This window comes from Micrasema longulum, unplaced genomic scaffold (genome assembly GCF_059751315.1).
Source record: "Micrasema longulum isolate JH-2025_06_02 unplaced genomic scaffold, ASM5975131v1 h1tg000266l, whole genome shotgun sequence".
NCBI classification, from domain to species: Eukaryota; Metazoa; Arthropoda; class Insecta; order Trichoptera; family Brachycentridae; genus Micrasema; species Micrasema longulum.
Genome location: NW_028277470.1, coordinates 255373 through 277374, shown reverse-complemented (window position 1 = coordinate 277374; position 22002 = coordinate 255373). Strand labels below are relative to the sequence as shown.

The following is a 22002-nucleotide window of genomic DNA, read 5'->3' as shown; positions in this document are numbered from 1 at the left end:
TAAGGATTCTAGTTAAAAGAGTTCAGTTACATTTAATTATTTAGTTTGTTTAAAAAGTTCTTTAGTTACTGTTAGATAGGGTAGGTCATATATTAACTTTGATATTTTATTTTGCTGTCTTTGTAATCTGTTTATAATCTAAGTATCATCTACACACCGAAAATACCATCCCGTTTTTAAGCTTTAACATAGTTTTTGAGCAACCAGCCCTTGTTTTGATTGCACTTAATATTTTGATTTAAATAAAATAAAAATTATAAAATACCTTTAAGATAAATAAAAAAAAAGACTTATGTACAAGATTTGCATTTTTTTATTATATGCATCTTTAATATCAATCCAACAGTTTGTCTATATCATCATCATCATTTCCTTTCCACACCTAATGGTGTACCAATTGCAGCGTATCTTGATCATTTTTTTGTTACATGAAGGTAAGATGATCCGTCTTATGCTTCAAGTACCAGTTCAGGGACTTGAATGGATATTTAAATTATCAAAATTGAAATAATACGATTTTATTTTTGACCACTTATTTTATATTTTCAAAGCTACACAAGCTTTTTTTATCAAGGTACAATTAAGTCACGAATATTATGCTATTTAATAACCTAACGGTGACTACTAATTGGTCGTGTTGTATTTTGTTTTGGTGAGTGATGGGTGAATAAATAATAAAATAAACAATACTTTCAATAGTCCCCACCAATTTCAACTCCCCTCGCCCCTCAACCCACACTTTACAAAAATAAAATACTGCATGACTCAAGTACTTAACTTATTACCTCTATATATGTAGATGAAATATTTAGTAGACTTTGTTAGGATTATAAAACATAATAATTTTTATCACTAAATACTTTGTTACGGACGCTTGAGTAACTTCGAAACCGGCTTGTAATCAAATATAAAATAGGTAGCTAAAAAAAAACTGTTTTTTTTATTATTTTAATTAAAATGAATAACCACAGAGCTAATGCTTCAATTGTAAATTTGAAAGAACATTACATTCAAATTATTTAAAGTTCATATTTCCTTAATCTATGAATCAGACTCCAATATTACCTACTGTATCAAAAACATTTTAGGAGATTCAGACGCATTTTAATTTGCGATTACTTATGTACTACAATATGTTAACTACAAAATATTTTAAAGAAACATTTTTGAAAATTTCAATACTGCAGACACCTATATATAAATTTATATTTATTCACTCATGGGTTTAAGGGTTTTTCTGCTCATACTTTATTCAAAATATGTTGGTTCGAGCAAAGAGTAACTTACACAAAGAAACTCTTTATCAGATCGTTCACCTCGGCTTCCGACACACACGGTGAATTAAATAGGAACTAGAATCGAGGCCACATCTGGTTTGTATCATTGGATTCCTAATTGACTCAATTATCAAGAGCCAGGGGTGAATCGACAGTAAGGGATGGGACTTTACGATCTACAGGGGAGCCGGAGATAAGAGAGTGACGAAAAAGTGGCGCAGCCACACAGCCACCCATTGGCTCTGAATAACAGAGTGTTTGCCATAGGTAACTATAAATGCAACATGTCACAACACATAAGAGGAGCAACAACATCCACACGTGATGTGGAAACAAATTGAACGCAGTGTGGTTTAATCATATTTCGGGATGAGTCTGAGTATAAGGAACTTGGGATTTCTTAGCACGTGAGCAAACATGTTAGGTTTTATTTATGGCGGTGGATTATGACGTCAAAAACAAATGTCGTGTAGAGACGTTGCCTAGTAAAAAATATTGTATCTTCTCGTAAATATCGCTAGGTATCATGTAAAAATACTGTAAAATATTTATAGCTTAGGTACTTTTATACAATAAATATAATATTACAACAGAGATGAAAAACATTTTACATAAGGGAATAAAAAAGTCTATGCATTCACAGGACTTATAACCCGTCAATGGCAACATTCACCATTCTGCCTTTTTTGAACAACTATTTTTCATCAATTCTTCAATCTGTCGATCTTTGTGAAGTAACCTACTTACAATATGTCACTAAAGATAAAAAGGTACTACTTATTTTCTTAAATCAAACGGTTCGGGTAGGTAGGAAAAAATTCCCTTTAGGCAATATGCCAGTTCTTTTGTGAATATAAACTGTTTATTTATACAAAATGTTTAAAAGGATAAATGAAGGAAGGTGGGTAAACAATTATAAAAATATAAATAAAAAATTTCTAATCATTCTAGTACAATACACAGCAAAAAAAACTTGGTTTTGTTATTTTTCTGTTAATAAAAAAACACATTTACAAATAAAGGATATATGTTTGAGTAAATTAAAAAAAAATAGTTTCTAGATTCTTATCAATCAAAACAAACAACAGAGTTTATATTTTGTAAACGGCATGTTGAAACCTTTTTGAATGTGCGTAAGAATAATTTTTAAAATATTTTTTGGATTTTTAAAGTCATTTTCATGAGCTAAAGGGTTTTATGACTCCCAAAATGTATTAAAAATAAAGCAGCGTGAATTCGTGTTTTGCTCATAAAATTGTTTTTAAACGGTTTTTTATTCAGATAAAAATTAACATTTAATAATTATATATTAACAAAACTGCTCAGGTTAATATGGGCTGGACACGTACAAAAAATGGCTGATGCGCGAGAATCTAAAAGAGTCATGACTGGACATCAAGAGGGCATAAGAAGGATTGGAAGACCTAGACTGAGGTGAGAGGATGAAGTAAAAAAAGATGCAACACAGCTTCTACTAGTCGCAAATTAGAAAATGGCTGCTGACGACAGGCGGAGTTAGAGGCGGAAGTTGAAGGAGGCCAAGGCTCTATTTGGGCTGTGGCGCCATAGAAAAAGAAAAGTATTTACTGATTCCTAAACTTAAAATACAAATGAATACGTGTTATTGATTATTTTTGCAACGTATGGGTAGTATGAAAAGATTTATGTTAGCGAAGATACAAACGTCACAATATATGGCTGTGGTTACGTACTTCCTACATACACAAACACACACAAACACAAACAATGCCAGCGGAAGCGAAATTCGCTTAGCGAAATTGAATTCTCAAACCGAGACAGGGTGACGATATCCACCCTTTCATACCCTACAGACTTACGACCGTATTACACAGATCAGAAAAGTTTTTTTTTTTTTGATATTTGAAAATAATTCTAAGCCAGAAAAAATAAACAAAGGGAGAATGGTGAATGTTGCAGTGTGTAAAATGGCCACGTACACCAGCCAACGACAGATCATAAGCCCTACAAATGCCCAGACTTCCACATTACTTCTCCACAATGTTTTCCGTCTCTGTTGCAATAGACTTGCTCTAATCTTGTAGTAAAATCCAACCTTGTCTTCAAACATTGGGACATTGATTCAACTAACAGATATAAAAAGAAGTATCAACGTAAATTGAAAAGCGTTGCCCACCTAGTGGGTTTTTCAAATAATAAAGCCAAATGGATCTCTCCTTCGTCGATGAAGGTTTCAGCTCTTTTAATTCACAAAAAATATGTACCTTTTGATGTGTTTATGTTATCTATTACCGTACGTAATTTTTAAATTCGTCAACTATATTATACAAATTCCTCTCCTCCACTCCTCCACAATGTTACACGAGGTGTAAAGTAGTCACATAAACCAGCCAATGACAGGTCATCTATAAGCCCTGCAAACATCTAGATTTCCATATTTCCTTCTCAAAAATGTTTTCCCCTCTCTGTCGTTATAAATTTCAATATTTTCTTAGTCAAAATATGGAAAGTTTTTTTACCAGTTTTCTGATCCGTATTATACGACCCTTACAGATATAACTACATCAGTCACCTATATGTTCGTACTTTGTACCAATACATTGGCACATCTTTACCACAAACCTTTATGAAATTACGTTTGGCAAAAATATATCTAAGTTTATCGGAGTATTTATAAAGATTTTTGATTATCAGTCAAAAACGGAGGATTCTCATTTTATAACAAAGAAATTGTTTCAGACGAAAAGTAATTTGCATTAATCGGATTAGCTTACAGTTTTTGGTGATTGTTATCTATTTAAAATAATCCAAATTTATACAATATTTAATACGGGCAATGGGGTCACTTATAGTAAAGATATTTTTTTTATGTTCATATTAGCCGATATCTTCTGTTTTTTTTTGTATTTTTTTGCATAAATAAATATTTACATTCTGAGGATACATGCAAAAATGCATATTTTAGTGTCACGTTATTTTAGTATTAAAAATCCATTTTAAAAAATGGGGAACAACTTGTGGTAGAGCGGGGTTCGAACCTTGAACTTCCTGATCAAGAGTCTGCGGCCTTAGGCACGGGACCACAACCCGTATCAAAATACATGAGTATCACTTTTATTTACATTTTATTAGACCAAGTAAGCGAAGATTGATTATTAATTATTAGGCGGCGTTTTATGATCCTAGACTGGCCCCTGTAGCGTAAAATAAATCATATTTTTTTATGTTTAAAGTATAAACTTTATGGTCGAACATTTAAATTAATTTTAATAAATATGTGGGTGTCCTGACGAAGAGACGGGTACTTCTCGAAACCGGTTGGCAGAAAAAGTCCGTAAGCGGTTAAATACTAATATTTACTTACACTGTGGGGGTTGTGGTCCCGTGGTAGTATTGTGGACTCACGAGCCACAGGTCCGAGGTTCAATTTTTAATTTTTCCAGCACACGATATTTACGACTTTTAGGAATGGTCTGAAAATTTAAATATTTTAGTAAATAATAATATAGCAAGTATTTCTCTTCTTAAAAAAAAGCTAGCAATAAAGTCATCGATACATCGTTTGGTGCAGATAATGGAATGATAACATTTTTTTTTTTTTAAATTAATTAAATATAAAGTTGCAACATGTATTTCTTTTTTTCCTAGACTCTCTTTCTGTCTCTTTCTAAAATCATTACTTGATACCACATTCCTCCTTATGATATAATGTGTATAAAATTATTAATAAGTTTATTTGAGCAAGATCTATCTACTCATAAAAAAATAGCTGAAATTTTTAAATCTTTAAAAATAGATACGAACCATCTACACGGTAGACAACTTATTATGCAAATGTAAGAAGGTTACAGCGAAAAGTATATTTGTATATAAAATGACTGAGTACCTATGTATTAAGCATGTCGTCGCTTTAATTTAAAAACAACGTAAGTCACTAAATTATAAATTTACTGGAGCTCTTAAGCTATAAAGATATTTTTAAGAATTTTGCACCACAGGCTTTGGTGAAAGATTGAAATACATGTAATCGAGACGCAATTTGGTTTTTGCAGTAGTTTTGGCACAAGGGGGGTCCTTTTTTATATTCAAATGTTGACCCGAAAATATCTTGACAGACAAAGAAATGGCCATTTGCGTTTTATCGACAATGAGAAGACATGATAAATTGCTAAGTCTTTTTAACAAAATTGGGTTGGATGGAAAAAATAGAGGGATTATCTATAACCTCTATTGGAATCAAACTGCACACGTCCGTATAAATTACAGTAAAACTTTTCATATCCCGAAAGGTGTAAAGCAGGGTTGCATACTTTCGCCAATGCTTTTTAACTTTTACTAAAAATTTATATTTAGAGAGGCCTTGCAAGATGTTGACATAAGAATTTAAAGAAATAATAAAATAATCAATAATATACAATTTTCTGGTGATACTACCATTAAAATTGATACTGTTGATCATCTACCGCAACTTGTCGACAAGGTAAATAATGCAGGTAAGGAATTAGAACTCAAAACTAACGCTCTAAAAACCAAAGCTATGGTGGTCAGCGAACGGAGAGGCATTAACATCCATCTCACTATACATAGATGGTAGTGGGATAGAGTAGGTTACTAGTTTTAAATATTTGTAATGCTGGCTAAATGATAAGTGGAATCCAGATTCTGAAATAAAGACCAGAATTGAAATGGCGAGATCAACCTCCTATAAAATGCAGTACTCTTGTGCAACCGAGATCTGAGACTAAGCACAATATGAAGAGCAATAAACGCTTATTCATTGCCAGTGTTGCTGTATGAAGTGGAAGGTTGGACTCTCAAAGTTTCGACGGTGAACAAAATTGAGGCATTTGAACTTTGGTCGTGCAGAAGAATACTAAAAATCTCACGGACTGATGGTGTCTTCAATGAAGTGGTTTTAAGCATTATGAATAAAGAGAGATAGTTACTGACCATCGTCAAAAGTAGAATAGCCTCATACTCTGTTTTCCTCATAAATGTTTTACTTTTACCCTACATGATTTTTAAGTGTTTTATCAAAACAAATAAAAACTACGGTACTTCTGACCGTCTACTGACTTACGCTGCATTCCATGTGTAATTTGATCAACGATCGCTTTCGCCAAGTCCTGAAGATGCTTACGAGCGAGGCGAAAGGGCTCGTTGGTTAAATTCAACTGATTAAATCAGGTTGTGGTCCCGTAACTAGTGTAGTGAATCTGTTTTAATGTAAAATGATAATTATTGTATACAATTTCGACCTAACGAAGTTTTGTTACAAGGTTGCGTATATAAAATAAATAATTTCAACTTACATATTTATCTGGAGTTTTATTTTCGACTCTTAACTAAATAAAATACCATGAAATAAATACCAGACAATAATGGTTGAACTTAACCGTGATAGGTATTTGAAATTAATTGAGGTTTAATGTTAAAAGTAGTTAACAACGTTTTTTTAAGACAACCGGAATCAATGCTGGGCGGAGAGTGTCTGAATTAAGTTTTTCAGTCGTTGATGACGTGTTGCGTTTCTGTATTCATAGGCCTGGCACCTAGAATTGCAAGTGCCCCTACCAGTATCTCAGACTCACGGATCAAAAATGCGTGGTTCCTACTCTACCCCAACTTAATTTTCATTTTTTAATAGTGAGTAATTTACGACTCGCTGAAAATGCCTGTCAAAATAAAAAATTTGGGTAAATCACAGGATTGCGAATATTTCGTTGAACAAAAAAAAACCTTGACTAAAGAATTTTATTGATTTTTTATGAAAGTCGTCAATAATTTCTTCGTTCAAATTACAAAGATATATGTTTTTTTGGACAATGAAAATATTTATCTTAGATACTTACGGAAAAAAAAATACTTACGTCATATTCCAATTGAGGCGACGTTATATCTTTCAAAATACAACTGAAAGTTTCATTTCTCCAGGCGCTCGCGATCTTCGCCCTTTAATGAATATTCCCGAGATCTCCCCGCTCTAATGAATAGCTCCGTCCCCCTCGCTCCCGCGACCCACGTTAATGGCCCTCTCCCTCCTGCTCCGACCGGCATAATTCTAGAGATTACAACTTCTTGCCTCGCGCTGTTCTCTAGCGGAGCAGATAGGCGCGGAGACTAACTATAGAATTAAAATGACAGGGGTGTCCAACTTTCCAATGTTCTCGGCCCTTGTCGGCACCTTCCGTACCCTTTTGGATTACGGACAATTGGAGAATCTAATTTCCGTTCCATGCATTTTACACCTACAACAAAGCTTTGAAAATGTACCAGCATTTAGAATCCTGCTCATGGTCTTATTTACTTGTTTACGTACTTACGTAAAATATCGCTATTTTAAAATCAACTGTAAAGAGACTGTGCTAAAGAATCCCTCTGGAAACGGTGTTCTGACGTCGTATTACATTAAGCAAACGACAAAATCTTTTTATATAGATGTATTTAAAAACAAAAAAATACGGTTTAGTAACCTATTATGCATAATTCATACAAAATAATCACACAATTAAGGCCTGTTTTAGAAAAATACGACTTCGTTGTTTGTTTTTTTAAAAAGAGAAAGATACCGATGGCCCCTACGTGCATATACTATCGTATCTCACAAAATATGGAATTTTGTTTTTTAACAGTAACGTGAAAGCAATTGCAATAACTTTAAATACCTTTATTTAGAATTTCAATCTAGCAAGACCAAAGCGGGAAGATTCAAATCCCCCATAGACCGATTTTAATTCGATAATTCGAGTATTATTAAAGCCATTTGCTCTATTTTTTTATATTCGGGAAAATAACATAAATAAGCATTCTCCCGTTTTTATTTTGAAATTTTCAAATCGTTTAATATTAAAACAAAAAAAGACGTAAATAAGGGTCGATTTCACTGTATGTTCATTATCATTCGGCAAACTAACAAAAATGAATAAAATACACAAATGAGTAAAATATGTGCACGTGAAAACATAAATAAATTATTGAACGATCATAAACACTTTCAACTTTGTATTCTCGTGACGCTATTTACAAGTAGGCTCTGGGGTCGGTTTTTCCTCCCGTTCGGATTTTTGGATGCTTAGTGAGGAAAATGTTTTAATATCTCTTAAAACAAAGATTTTTTTTCCCTTAAAAATCGTTTGTTTTGTGAACATGCGCCGTAAACTATGATATTAACACAAAAGACTGTGTTGAGTGGAGCCGAACGTGGCGCCACCTCTTGTATGTTCAATTTATTACGTCGTCAGAGCGCACGTTGTCCCATTTACGGGTTTCGTTTGCTTTATACACACACATACAGATGTTATAACGTATTGTTAGAAATTAATATTTAAGATGTCAAAAAGTATATGATATAAAAAAACCCTAATTAGAGTTCACGACATGGAGAACAATACGACTTTAATGGTAATTATTAGAACGTAATCAATCATATGTAATACGATTATATAAGTTATTTTCTTTTTGAAAAAAGTATGGTATGTAAAACAAACGGTTATTTTATTATTTTAAAAAATAAACCAATATATCGTAAGTTATATAGATACAGTAGATTGAAAGAGATACAGAAGATTGAATTAGATTCCAAGTAAAAAAATCGTAAGTACTATATTATACAGTATTTTGAACCAATAAGGATTCTCCTTCAAAAATGTAATACTGGAATCTCAAAAAAGTGTTGAAGTGGATATAAATTTCAAATGTCACTCAAAAACACATTTTTTTACAAATTTAATTCAAAATTCAAATGACTAGATTTAGAATTGTAACTTAGGTGAAAAAATATATTTAACTCTTGTGTGGCTGTGATGTCCTACTAGTCTACACAATATGTAGACTAGTGTGACATCACATATGATGCATATTTGATACAAGATTTGATACATCACTGTTTTTTTTTTTTAATGATGAAGGTATATTTTGTGTAATATTCAAATTGAAATTTTCACACCGGATTTCAAAAGTAAAATTTATATTAATATCATCATCATCATTATTCCCTTTCCACACCTAATGGTACATAGAACACTGCATTGGCACACAAATCGCAGCGTATCTTGATCATTTTTGTTACATGAAGGTAAGATGATCAATCTTTTTTTATTTATTTTTTATTTGTGAGTTCAACGAGGATACATAAAATCATACAATTGTAAGTAAGCATTGCTAACATTCTTTATACATATCCTCAAATAAAGAACTACACCATCTTTCATAAATTATATACAATAAGTGAGTAGCTTAATTTAATCAATTTAAGTCATAATAAAGAGGGAGTGAAAGATAAAAATAAGAATAAAGAGAGTTTAAGAAATAATATTGAGTTAACGATAAGAAACAAATTATTTTTAAAGAAAAGAATAGAAAAAATAAGAACATATAAGAAGTATTAAAATAAACTCAAATTAATTTATATTCACAGTATTACGCTTTAGGGACTATAAACTATTTTAGTGTGAAAACACCCTTTTATATAAAATTTCATATAAACCATGTCGGCAATCGAACCCGAGACTTATTGCATGATAGACTAACGCGCTGAACATTACACTACGAGGCCTACCATATTTTAAAAAAAAATAATTACGAAAAATATTTATTCTTGCTATGCGAAGAATGAATGTAACGCCAATGTTTTTTTTTTGTTTCGAATGTAACTCATATTATAATAATTTTATTAATATGGTTATTTATTAGCCCTGAATTCATTGTAAAATTTTACTTGGAAATTCTTCTTCCACATCAAAGGGACATCAAAAGCTTTCGGATGGGAGGAGTCTCAAATGTCAGGATCCTTGAAGGATATAGAACTATTTATGTATAATAATATCTTCGCGAATTTCGAGTTTAATATGCGCCCCGGCTCATCTACAAATTTAAGTATTGCCAATTTGCGCGGCGCTCGCGTCCAATTTGAGAAAAATATTTTTTACTTTGGCGCCATTCCATGAAATTCTAGATAATACCAGTGATAATACGATCTTAATTTGAAAATTATTCGTCCCTTCAAATTTGTCTGAGAATTTTTTGTATGTAAAACTACCCTGCTAAAAAACTTAATTGGCAGTTTGTACGCTAATCGGTTTAGGTAAAAAAATCAGTTTTAAACTTAATGACGATTTTTTCCAGTAATAAAACAAACTTGGTCGTGCGGCTCGTATCGCGGACCCACGGATCAGGGGTCCGAGATTCTAGCCCAGCTCTACCACAGCTTGATAACCATGTTCTAATAGTGAGTTATTTACAACTCCTTGAAAATGCCCCCAAAATTTTTAATATTTATGTTAATAATAAGAAAGCAAATATTTCCATACAAAAACAATTTTTTTTACTTACCTACCACCCGGCCTTCTATTTTTTTTAATACATAATTCTAAACGAGTTCAAACAAATAATGCTTTCAAATTATAATAGGTAGCTTTATTGAATTTTCCACGACAGTTGTGGACGTATTGTATTGTTTAATGAACCATATTTTGAGTTTGTCTAAACTTTTGTAGACAGGAACCGGTTTTCACCCCCTCGGGAGTTGTTAATATTAACATATTACAACAGAGATAGACGACATTTTAGAGAAGGTAAAAAAGAAGTCTAGGCATGTACAGGGCTTATGACCTGTCATTGGCTGGTTTCAGTGACCACTTTACACACTGTGTGATGCGGGTGAGATTCATCTGATTGAATTATTTTATTCACATACTAGGCAACGCCTGAATGATATTTTTCATTTTTATACTTCTTTTCGGACCAGTTGAATTTAACAATAATGTAATGAGTTTTTCCAAACTTTTGTACACAAGAACCGGATTCAACTTTCTGGTATGTGATAAATAATTCAATCAAATGAATCTCACCCACATAAATAAAGGTTTCAGCTCTTTAACTTCACAAACATCAAAAGATGGAAGAACAGAAGGAATAAAAATGTTCATATTACAACAGAGATGAAGAACATTAAGGAGAAGGTAATATAGAAGTCTAGGCATCTACAGGGCTTATGACCTGTCAATGGCTGGTTTAAGTGGCCACTTAACACACTGTGTAACATTCACCATTCTGCCCATATTTTAACATCTATATTCCTTCAATTCTTTCATCTGTTGATGTTTGTGAAGTTAAAGAGCTGAAACCTTTATTTATGCGGGTGAGATTCATCTAATTGAATTATTTCACCTACATATTAGGCAACGCCTGAAAATATTATTTTTTCAATTTCTATACTTCTTCATGGACCAGGTAATTTATCAACAATATTTTGAGTTTGTCCAAATTTTTGTAGACAAGGACTGGATTCAACTCCCTAGTGAGCTGTTTATATTAACATATTACAACAGAGTTGAAGAACATTAAGGAGAAGGTAATATAGAAGTCTAGGCATCTACAGGGCTTATGACCTGTCAATGGATGGTTGTAATATGTTAATATGAACAGCTCCCCAGGGAGTTGAATCCAGTCCTTGTCTACAAAAATTTGGACAAACTCAAAATATTGTTAAAAGTGGTCAAATAAAGGCAGAATGGTGAATAATGTTATTCAATGAGTAAAGTGGCCAGTTAAACCAGACAATGACAGGTCATAAGCCCTGTATATGCCTAGACTTCTAAATTCCATTTCTAAAATGTTCTCCATCTCTGTTATAATATGTTAATATTGTTTAATGGCCTAACGTACATTCACGGAGACTGGACCGCTGCAAACCAAGAGCCCACTGCGTGATATCGCATGAATGGCCCATGTCGGACAACGGCAAACATCTACACGGCATGATAAAATACAATATAGTCGATCGATATTTATTGTTTTACAATTCTTTATTTATTTAATGCCTGGTAAACGCAGTAACCAGTATATCATGAGACCGACTAATCTGCAGTCGATTTCCTTTTGCAGGATTTTTACCTGAGAAAATCGGAATAGGATTTTTACCTACTCGGTAAACTTAAATAATGATTTTGATTAATCATTAAAATTTATTTTGCTAACTTTTACTATGTTATTTGGATTGGGTTGTGGCTAGTGTTGAGGACTCACGCATCAGAGTTCCGAGGTTCGAACCTCACTCTACCTCAACTTGATTTCTATTTTCTAAAAGTGAGTTTTTACAACTCGCTGAAATATTTGGGTAAATTATAAGAACGCTGATATTTTTTTTTTTTTAAATAATTTATTAACCGAGGCGTTTTTATTGATATTTTCATTAAATTCATTAACTATGGAGTTTAAGTTAAAAAAAAACAAAAAATATAAATATTATCAAATTTAAATAGGTAGGTACTAACGAATCTAATAAATGTCAATACACTTTAAATTTACCGTGCCGTTTAGATTAAGATGATATGTGTGAAATGGGCTATTTTGTGAATTCAAAAATATTATTCTTGTGTGATTTTACAACACTATTTTTTTTTTTTTTTTTAATATGTTTCTGACTCTGAAGTCTTTTAAATCTTCGAATGTGCAAAAAATTTTTTTTTTTGTTTTGCAAAGATAATTCAATAAAAAAAATATTTAGTCGAAATTAGAATATAAAAATTCTTTATCTCATCAAATCGGATAATTGGGTAAGGTGTTAAAACAATGCAATACTTATTGTTAATTGTTATTACGTAAAATATATATGATTTGATTTCTATATTGTCATCAATTAAGATTTATAATTATAAATTTTAATAAATGTTCTGTGGCTGTCGATCAATACAATTTTTTAAGCTTTACGTAGTAATAATCAATTTTTAAAAATAATTAGTTATGTCATCTTTGCAGCATGAGTTAAGGTAGGTATTTTTTTAGATAAAAAACTTTATTCAAGCAGTTTCATTATCATTTATTAGACTTCTTGAAATTAGGGAGCTATGTGCCTTGCAGGGGGTCTGAGGTTCCAAAGCAAGATGTTAATCAAGACTTTAATGACCCGTACTAATCAAATTAGTTGTTTTAAGAATTTATCGTCAATGTAGAAATTTTAATGGATTTAGCCGTGTAATATAATGTTAACATAACATACAGGTACATATTTATTTACACACTAATCAAATATAAAAAATAATAATTTTTACATACTGATTGAGGAGATGAATATCTAAATAATAAGTCTTATGTGCGGTATTAATTGCATTATTTATTTAATTGTGTTATCAATTTGAATAAGATTCGTTAAATTAACTTTGACTTAATGATGTGAAACAAAAATTCTATGATTTTCAAAAATTTTTAACGACTCCATCCATCTTATCAGCCACTCAAATAAATATCTACCCATTTATGGGTTATCTGTCTATCTATATGTATAAAAGGCAATGTTTGTATGTGTGTCCTTAATGGTCTGAATAACTACGGGTTAGATTTACGTGCGGTTTTTAGCGGAATGTAGATCTTTGCCACGAGCATATTTATAAGTAAATATGTTTTTCATCGTTCTACATGACTGCATTAGCCGAGAATGTTCATGTGAAAAAATGGTAGGATACTAATTTCGTGTGGATACAAAAAGTTTGTTTTATAATGTTTACAAACATCTTATGTTTTTTTTGGTTCCCAATCAGATTTTTTCCTGTAATTTCTTATAATTTCTACCCATTCCCTACTTTTTAATGGATTTTCAGTAACGATAAAATAATATTAACTGACATTTAACACATTTTTAAAAATCGTATTCCCACATACAGTGCACCCATGTTGGTTGGAAAAACAGAGTTTGACATTTGCAAAAAGAATTCTATATTTTAAAATTAATCATTTTATGTTCTGGAATTCAATCATAGACAAGTACCTATGTACAACAAGTACGCTAAATACAGTAATTTATATTAGACTTTTGATTATGCTTATTTAATCCATATGAGTATGTACTGAAATCAAGCAATAGCATTTCCGGGTTCAGCTCGATATTTAAAAATAGGAGTTCATTTTTCAGCATCATCGTAATAAATGTTGGTGTACTGATATACGCACCGATAAGTATAAAATATTTTTATCAGAAATATTTATTTACTAACGCCCAAACAGCTTTTACATATTCAGAGGTAATAAACAATTTACAACTATAAAAATACAATTTAAAATTAATAAAATATAAGTATATAGGTATATTTTTGGGTTTATTTTTTGTTTTATGCGTCAATCGCTTTTGTGTTTCCATAACAGCGATTGGGGGAAAAATGACCGAATATTCCCATTTAACCATGTGGAGACTTTTACGTGTTGTGGCTATAATATACTCGGCACGTGATCGATTTAGTGACTTGGCCAGTTTATATACTATTATATCTTGGGGTAGCAATTTACCCTGCGATGGTTCATAGGCCTAAGTGAATTTCCCTGTGAGGGGGTGGCTAGAAATAATAAATAGATTTTTGTTTATTGAATTACTGGTCATCGCTCATAACTAAAATAAAAATTTCTTGTCAACTCATATTTCATTTGACAGTAACAAATCGTCATTTAAAAGAACAAAAAATATTTTTTTCGCATGCGATATTTGTTAAGCTACTGCCATCTGGCGAGTCTATCATGAACCATTAAAAGTGTTTTTCACCGAAGAATTACCATATTATGATTTTAACATGTCGTACCTATGCATTGAATATCACTATGGACAGCTAACTATTACTTTTTCATTTAATTTTACAATAATTGAAAATACATCCATTCTTATTCTGCTAGGAATTTGTCTAAAAACGAAATAAAATCATTCAGATTTCTGGATTTTGAAGAAGGCAAACTTAGAAGTCGGGCGAATAGCTTTCTAATTTTGCAGAAATAAATTGTATTAAATAATACTTCAAAATTAGGCCTTTAATTATTTTAAAAGAATCAAGTAACATTTCGTCGCTGCACTTTGCAAAACGGCTATGTGGTTTTCACAAAAATGTTCAGGAGAAACAATAAACATCGCGGACGTCTGAGAACATTGTTTTTTTTTAGTGAATACTTGAATTATTGTATTTTTATGAGAATTTATACGTTATCAGTTGAATTGTGATTAAAAAGATTTTTTTTGCGTAAAATACGTGTTTAGTAAAATGAATGCACATAGCCGGTTTCCAAGGCGTGACAATGATTTACAAAAAGGTTTTTTCTTAATTTATGAGAAAATCTACCTTTAATGCAATATTTTAAGTGGGTAAGAACCTTATTTAGGATTACTAAACCAAAAAGTTTTTGAAGAGTTTTACCTTCTATAGATAGTAAAAATTTTATGGTGAAGAAATTGAATAAAATTTATAAGTCAATTTAAAAAAAGAGACATGAACTTATCTTTAAAAGCCGTACCTGCCTAAAATAAAATTACGTTATCTAATTTTGCTCGCTGTCCAATGCTACCCAGACCTTCCCCTAAAAAAGACAATCGTCGGAACTATTTCTTTTTTTTTTTATAAAATTAAAGTAAATGTCTACGATTTTTTGAGGCTAGGCTGCTTTCGAAAGTATTAGAGTTTCATATTATTGTAAAATACTTAATATAACACATCACATAGTTTATCAGAGAATTGGTATTTCCATACCTACGTAGACCTTGTCAGTGCTGGAATAAACAGCATTATTCACCACATTACATTACCCGATTATTCCACCCCTAACAACACGGGGGAGACTATAACTTTGAGGTACATTCGTACCCTTTATATACGTTAGACGTTAAAACTATATTATATGAGGTAAGCTACAAATCTACAACAAATATAATAACAAATTAAAAAATATAATTTTTATGCGTTCATGTAAATAAATAAATCTAACAATGTTACATATATACAGAGAGTTAGACTTATTAATATATAATTTGTTATATAATTAGTGGATATAAATTTATCTAAATAAAGCACGTTTGCTTTCAGCAATAGTCAGTAATGATGAACTTTTAAAACGCTAAAAATGATACTTCCCATCGTAATTATTTGTCAAAAACCTTAGGTACTCTTTGTTTCCTGTTTTTAAATAAAAAATATTTTTTTGGTATATTTTATTCCTTTATTAGGGCCTTTTACCAAAACATGATGATAACATAGGCCTAAGACAAGTTACATGTGTTTTAAATTGTAATAAACATGTTTACAACAAAAACAGAAAGAACAAAGAATAACAAAATGTACCCACACATAACATAAAAATAATGAGAATATACAGGAAGAAAATAAAATTAATAATATTTGTAATAATTACCACACAGCTATCATAAATTTGAATAAGCGTATCAAAATAAACCCACCAAAAAGCTGATAGTGCCTATTTATCAACAAATCGATACTTATAGTTAAATGTTTAAACAATAAGTACATAGAAAAATAAAACTTCGAGTCTAAAATATCATAAAAAAATACAACCTAAACATAATCTTGTAATAATTATAAATGTTTACAATGTTAATAAATACATCCAAGGAAACAATAGTGACGTAATAATACATCTTAGGTCAACCAAGAAATATAATAAATGGAAAGGTTTCAGCGATGTGGCAAACTCGTATATTTAAAAAAATTAAACTCAAATTAATTTTAAAAATTGTAATAAACTTGAGTGGATAAAAATTTTTTTTTTCGTTGTTTGTGGTAGGACTTATTTCTATTTAATTTGACGCAGGTACCTGATGAAAAAAAAAATTGTTATTTTAATCAAAATATTATGGGACAGCATATCGTGCATTTTTACTAGAGTAGATATCTGATTATTGCGTACGAGTCTAAAGATTCTTAGCCATCTATGAAAGCTTGCTCAAACTTCATCCTTGGTGAAAACATAGAAATAATGTGGTGAGTATCAACATCTATTTTCAGAATCGCTAATAAGCCAGTATGTTTTTAATAATCTCACGTTTTTAAGAAGTATTATATTTTATATTTAGAGATTTAAAAACAATAAGGATGTGTTAGCTTTACAAGGGAATGGTGGAGACAAAATGTCAAAATAGAACAAAAAAATCCATGCATTTTACATCAAATTTAACGTTGGGGTTTTCTTTCAAAAGAAGTAATCATTGTGCGTACAACTTTCAGATTTATGTATACTATACTATCGTTTACCTAACGTAAGACGAAAATAAATAAAACATATTTAAAAATCCAAAAGAATTGGACTAAATGTTTTAATTAATTTCAGCACATAAGGTACATTTTTGGTCTTACGAAATATAACCACATTTCTGATAATCGAAGGCAACTGAAATGGCTCAAAATTAGACAGCGGAGAGACTATCACTCCCTCTAACTTCTGTTCAATGTACTTCATAGTCCTAACGCTCCTCTATATCTGCGTGAAAAATTTCAACGCTTTTCAGTTCATGGACAACCTCTTCGTTCTAATTCTCAAGGCACTCTCTTAATACCCATCCACATCCTCTTTCTTCTCTAACTCATATAGTGTCCATGCGGCTCGACTGTGAAATCATCTCCCATCCACCATCAAAGATGTTACTACATTATCTCTGTTTAAATCACGTCTGAAGAAACATCTCCTTTCTCTTCCTTAATTTCTCCTCCTTTCCTCTTTTTTCCTTTTCCCCGTTGAGTAATAGTTTTGGTTTAGGGTAATTTATAAACAAATATGTTTATTTTTTTTTATATATCTGTAGCTTTTTAATCTTTATTTTTTATTGAATATGTTCTGTAACTTGAATTATAAAAATAAAACTTTTATTCTATTGGTTGGTTGGAAGAAATTGCCATTTGGCAATAAGCCCGCCAATGTACAAAAAGTAAAATAATAATAAAATAAAAATATTTAAAAAAAATTAAAAAATGATAAATTTCAATGAAATATTCTTAAAATGTATTCGAACTTTATTTCCGTATTGTTTGCTATTGATCTGTAGTGTCATATTATATTTATGTACTAAAACTACAGCATAACAAAAGTTTTTATAAAAGGAATGGCCCACACTCAGACGTTGAAGTCTCTGTGGGCATTTTTTCCAAATTATTATTTCTTCATTAGTTTTAAGATGTATTTTTTGTAATGTGTATTTCACTGTAAAAATATTATACTTCAGAAAAATTGAACTGTATTGCACTTTGGAAAAATAAACACATAATAAAAAAAAAACATCTTGCCACTTAACCTTGCCTGCGGGTAATACAACAGATATGAGTTTACCTTACGAGCGTAGGCAAGCTTGGATGCCGAGATATTTACAAGACATCTAAATAGTCTTAAATCATGGGTAAGTATAATTTAAGAAATAGCAAGACTTGTACCTCTAGAATTATTAAGTATTGAAAATAGTATTTTTAGACTTGTGATATTTATTAACCAGTTTTTTTTCCTGATCTTTCAACGTTAATAGAAAATGAAGTGATATATATGCAGAAAAAATATTTTAGAATTGCCTTGTTTTTAAATTGTTCTTCAACCATCAACTAAACTGTTCACTTCGTAAGTTTACATGCATTATCGAATTACTGTGTTGTAAACAAACTTTATATCAATGTGTCTAAATGTTACAAAATATCTTTCACTCGTAATAAAAATAAAATAAAATATGACTATATGATAAATGAAAATACAATTAGAGAAGTAAACGAAATACGTGACTTGGGAATTATTTTGGACTCAAACTTAAATTACAATAGTCATATAGAAACTATAATTAACAAGGCATACAAAATGACTGGATTTATCATGCGGCTGTGTAAATCTTTTAAAAATTTAGGTTCATTTATATTGCTTTACATAACATACGTACGCCCCCATCTTGAATATTGCACTGCTATCTGGTCTCCTGTTTATAAATTAAATATTAATAGAATCGAGAATGTTCAAAAAAAATTCCTGAAAAAACTAGAATACAAATTTCATTTGCATTTTCCAAATTATTTAGCTTCATTAAAATTTTATAACCTTGTTTCATTAGCACACAGAAGAGATATGTTTGATCAGATCCTGCTTTATAAAATTGTCAATAATAAATTCGATTCCCCGGAACTCATTAATCTACTTGCTTACCGTGTCCCCTCCAGGCCAACTAGACTCTCTGATATTTTCTATATTCGTAAATTTAAAACTAATCATCGGAAACATTCTACAATCCCTCGTATATGTGAAACATTTAACAAAAAATTTAATAGTCTTGATATATTTAACACTCCATACAATATGTACAGAAGAGAATTAATAGGCTTGATTCATGCTCTTCATTCATAATTCATTTAATCATTAAATCAAATGCAATTTTCCACTCTCACTTTCCTTCAATCATCCTTTACCACTCCTTATCAATGTCCTTCTTTTCCTTTCCACTATCTCCTTGTTTTGTCCATATTTATCTTATTTTAATATATAGTATATTTATTATTTATATAGTTTAAACTTCAAGCCGTCGTCGCTTTATTACAGTAGTATTAAGTGAATACATATAATTGGATGGCAGGCCCTACTATGTATACATTTTATATAATTTTTTTTTTTTAAATATTCATTTAACCTGTACATCTGTTTGTATTCGAAATAAATAAAATAAAAAATAAAGTAAGATTATAAAAACAATTGTAACAAAGTTTGTGAAACACGTCAAGGGATGACAGGCGTCTTGTTTCATGTTTAAATTTGCATACAAAACAAATCCACTTATCAAACCTTATAACTTCTATCAGCAGTAAACTTGTCGTAAAAAGTTATCCAGGGAAGAAAAGTTTAAAAAAAGAGGACGTTTTAAAGAAAAAGTTGTATTAACTAGCTCCGGTGCTGGGCGACTACTTTTTTCCATGGCCGCTTTTTTAGTATTCATATTATTTATACCTACTTGTGTTACAAAAACAAATAATTAATTCTGGTACCCTGGTACCCTGGTACCCAGGTACCCTGGTACCCTGCACTACTCTGGGACACTATTGGTAAGTAGGGGAGAGTGTCTAGGAATGGGACAATTTTTATTTAATCTCTCAAACTTTTCTCATTAAACAAAATGCATGCTTTGCCACTAGGATTAACATAATACATATCGACGCGACAGTTGAAAGGAAAAAGTCCCCATGCGATATGTATCCAACTTTACAGAAGAGGCGAAGAGACGAGACGAAAACTCATATTTTACATCTCTATTAAAACTATGTAAGAATCAGGCCTATATATAGGTAAATATGAGTTTTTTTTTTTTAATAAAAAAAAAAATTGAAGAAATAAAATTTGTTTTTCTGTCAAGTTAACCTTTCCACCGACGATTAAGTAAGTTAAATACTAGGCATAAGGCTTAAAATAAATATGACGTTTTAAATTTGGGGTGGTGCATATGCCAATATAAAACACTCTTTAAACATACAAAGATTAATTATTAAAGTAATTTTAAAGAAACCTTCAACATTCAACACGGAAAATTTATTTAAATTATTTAAAGTTCATACAGTAGACACTATTTACAAAATAAATTTTACTATGAGAAGAAAAAATAAACGAATTTGAGATAAATATAGTAAGTCACTCAGATACCAAAATAATATCAAAATTCCCGAATTTTACCATTAGTCGTGGTCAAAGTAATTTTGTTTTCAAAAGAATTAAAAATTACAATAATCTCTCCAATTAACTAAAAATTATTAAAACTAATATATCTGTAAAAAAATTCAAAGTAAATTAAAAGAATTTTTTTAAACCCGAGTAAAAACTTTTTTTCTAATTAAATAAGTATTAGTAGAAGATTATAATTATAATTTTCTGTTTTTTTTTATTTCGTATGTTTTTTTTTCTCATGAATACTCGAAATAACATAACTTCAAATTACTAAGTAAATATAACAGCGTTAGTCACTCTCCAAGCACAAGAGCTAGTCTATATTTTGGAAAGTAACAGCTATAACATTTAAAAAATATAATACGTGGATCAATTACGTAATTATATAAAAAAAACTACTAAATAAAGCGGTGTGATTTTCCGTCTTATATTTATAGTTATATATTTTCATTACTAAAAATATTAGGTACAGCTAAACTGTTTAAATATGAAATTTTTAAATGCTATCACATGTATGCCAATCATTATTGGTGTACGTAGCTATAATATGTTGATACCTGATTTTTTTTTAAATGAGGTAGGTACGTAATATCTTAGGTAACTTTTGTTACATATTCAAAAGCGAACGATCGACGAAGTAAATAGAAAAATACGAAAACGTGGCTTTCAAGCTCATTGAGTTTACGACAAAGATGAACATTTCATTGGGAAACACCATCCTTTCTAGAACTAAATAACAAATAAGCTGCGTTCAAGACCAAAAAGGATATACTAAATCCACCCTATTTGAAAACCCGTCAAGGCTTTACTCCGCCCTTATCTCATATTCTTTTTAGTTTAACTGACTTGCCTTATCATACACTGTTTCCTTTTGGCGGAACGATATTCCGAAGGAAGATATTTCTCATTGTAAATACAGTGAAAATAGAGACAGCGTAAAGTTTTTAAAGCTTTTTTATCGAACATTTGTTTTTTTAATAAGGGATATTGAGATACCAAATTTCTTTTCTTCAAAATATAATATCTACGGAGCGAGGCATCAACTGTATTTACTATTTTCAAAATTAAATTATAACACAGTGTATATTATTAAGATTTTGTTTTAAGCGAACTTGGGTATTAGTGGGTAACTCGCACATATCTAAAGAAGTATTTTAAAAAACTCATTTCAACAGATAAAAATTCTAGAATAATAATCCAAAAATTTACTGGGATCTGTTTTTAAAAAATGTAATGTATTTTAATTTTGTATTTTATTTTGTAATATCAGCGAGACTAGGTACTTCACTTGGGTAGGTATATAATAAAACCGTAT

General features: G+C 30.6%; 2 protein-coding genes across 2 annotated transcripts in view; one reads left to right on the top strand and one right to left on the bottom strand.

The window, feature by feature from the left end:
• Window positions 1-19573, top strand: part of LOC148283048 (uncharacterized) — a 75445-nt gene extending 55872 nt beyond the window's left edge. Inside the window, exon 5 of the mRNA XM_088224137.1 lies at window positions 18623-19573. Within this exon, the coding sequence (XP_088080263.1) occupies window positions 18623-19385 (763 nt within the window). The 3' untranslated portion in view covers window positions 19386-19573. The remainder of the gene's footprint in view (window positions 1-18622) is intronic.
• LOC148283047 (uncharacterized) overlaps window positions 1-22002 on the bottom strand; it is a 210704-nt gene that overhangs the window by 67936 nt on the left and 120766 nt on the right. The gene's annotated exons all lie outside the window — the stretch shown is intronic.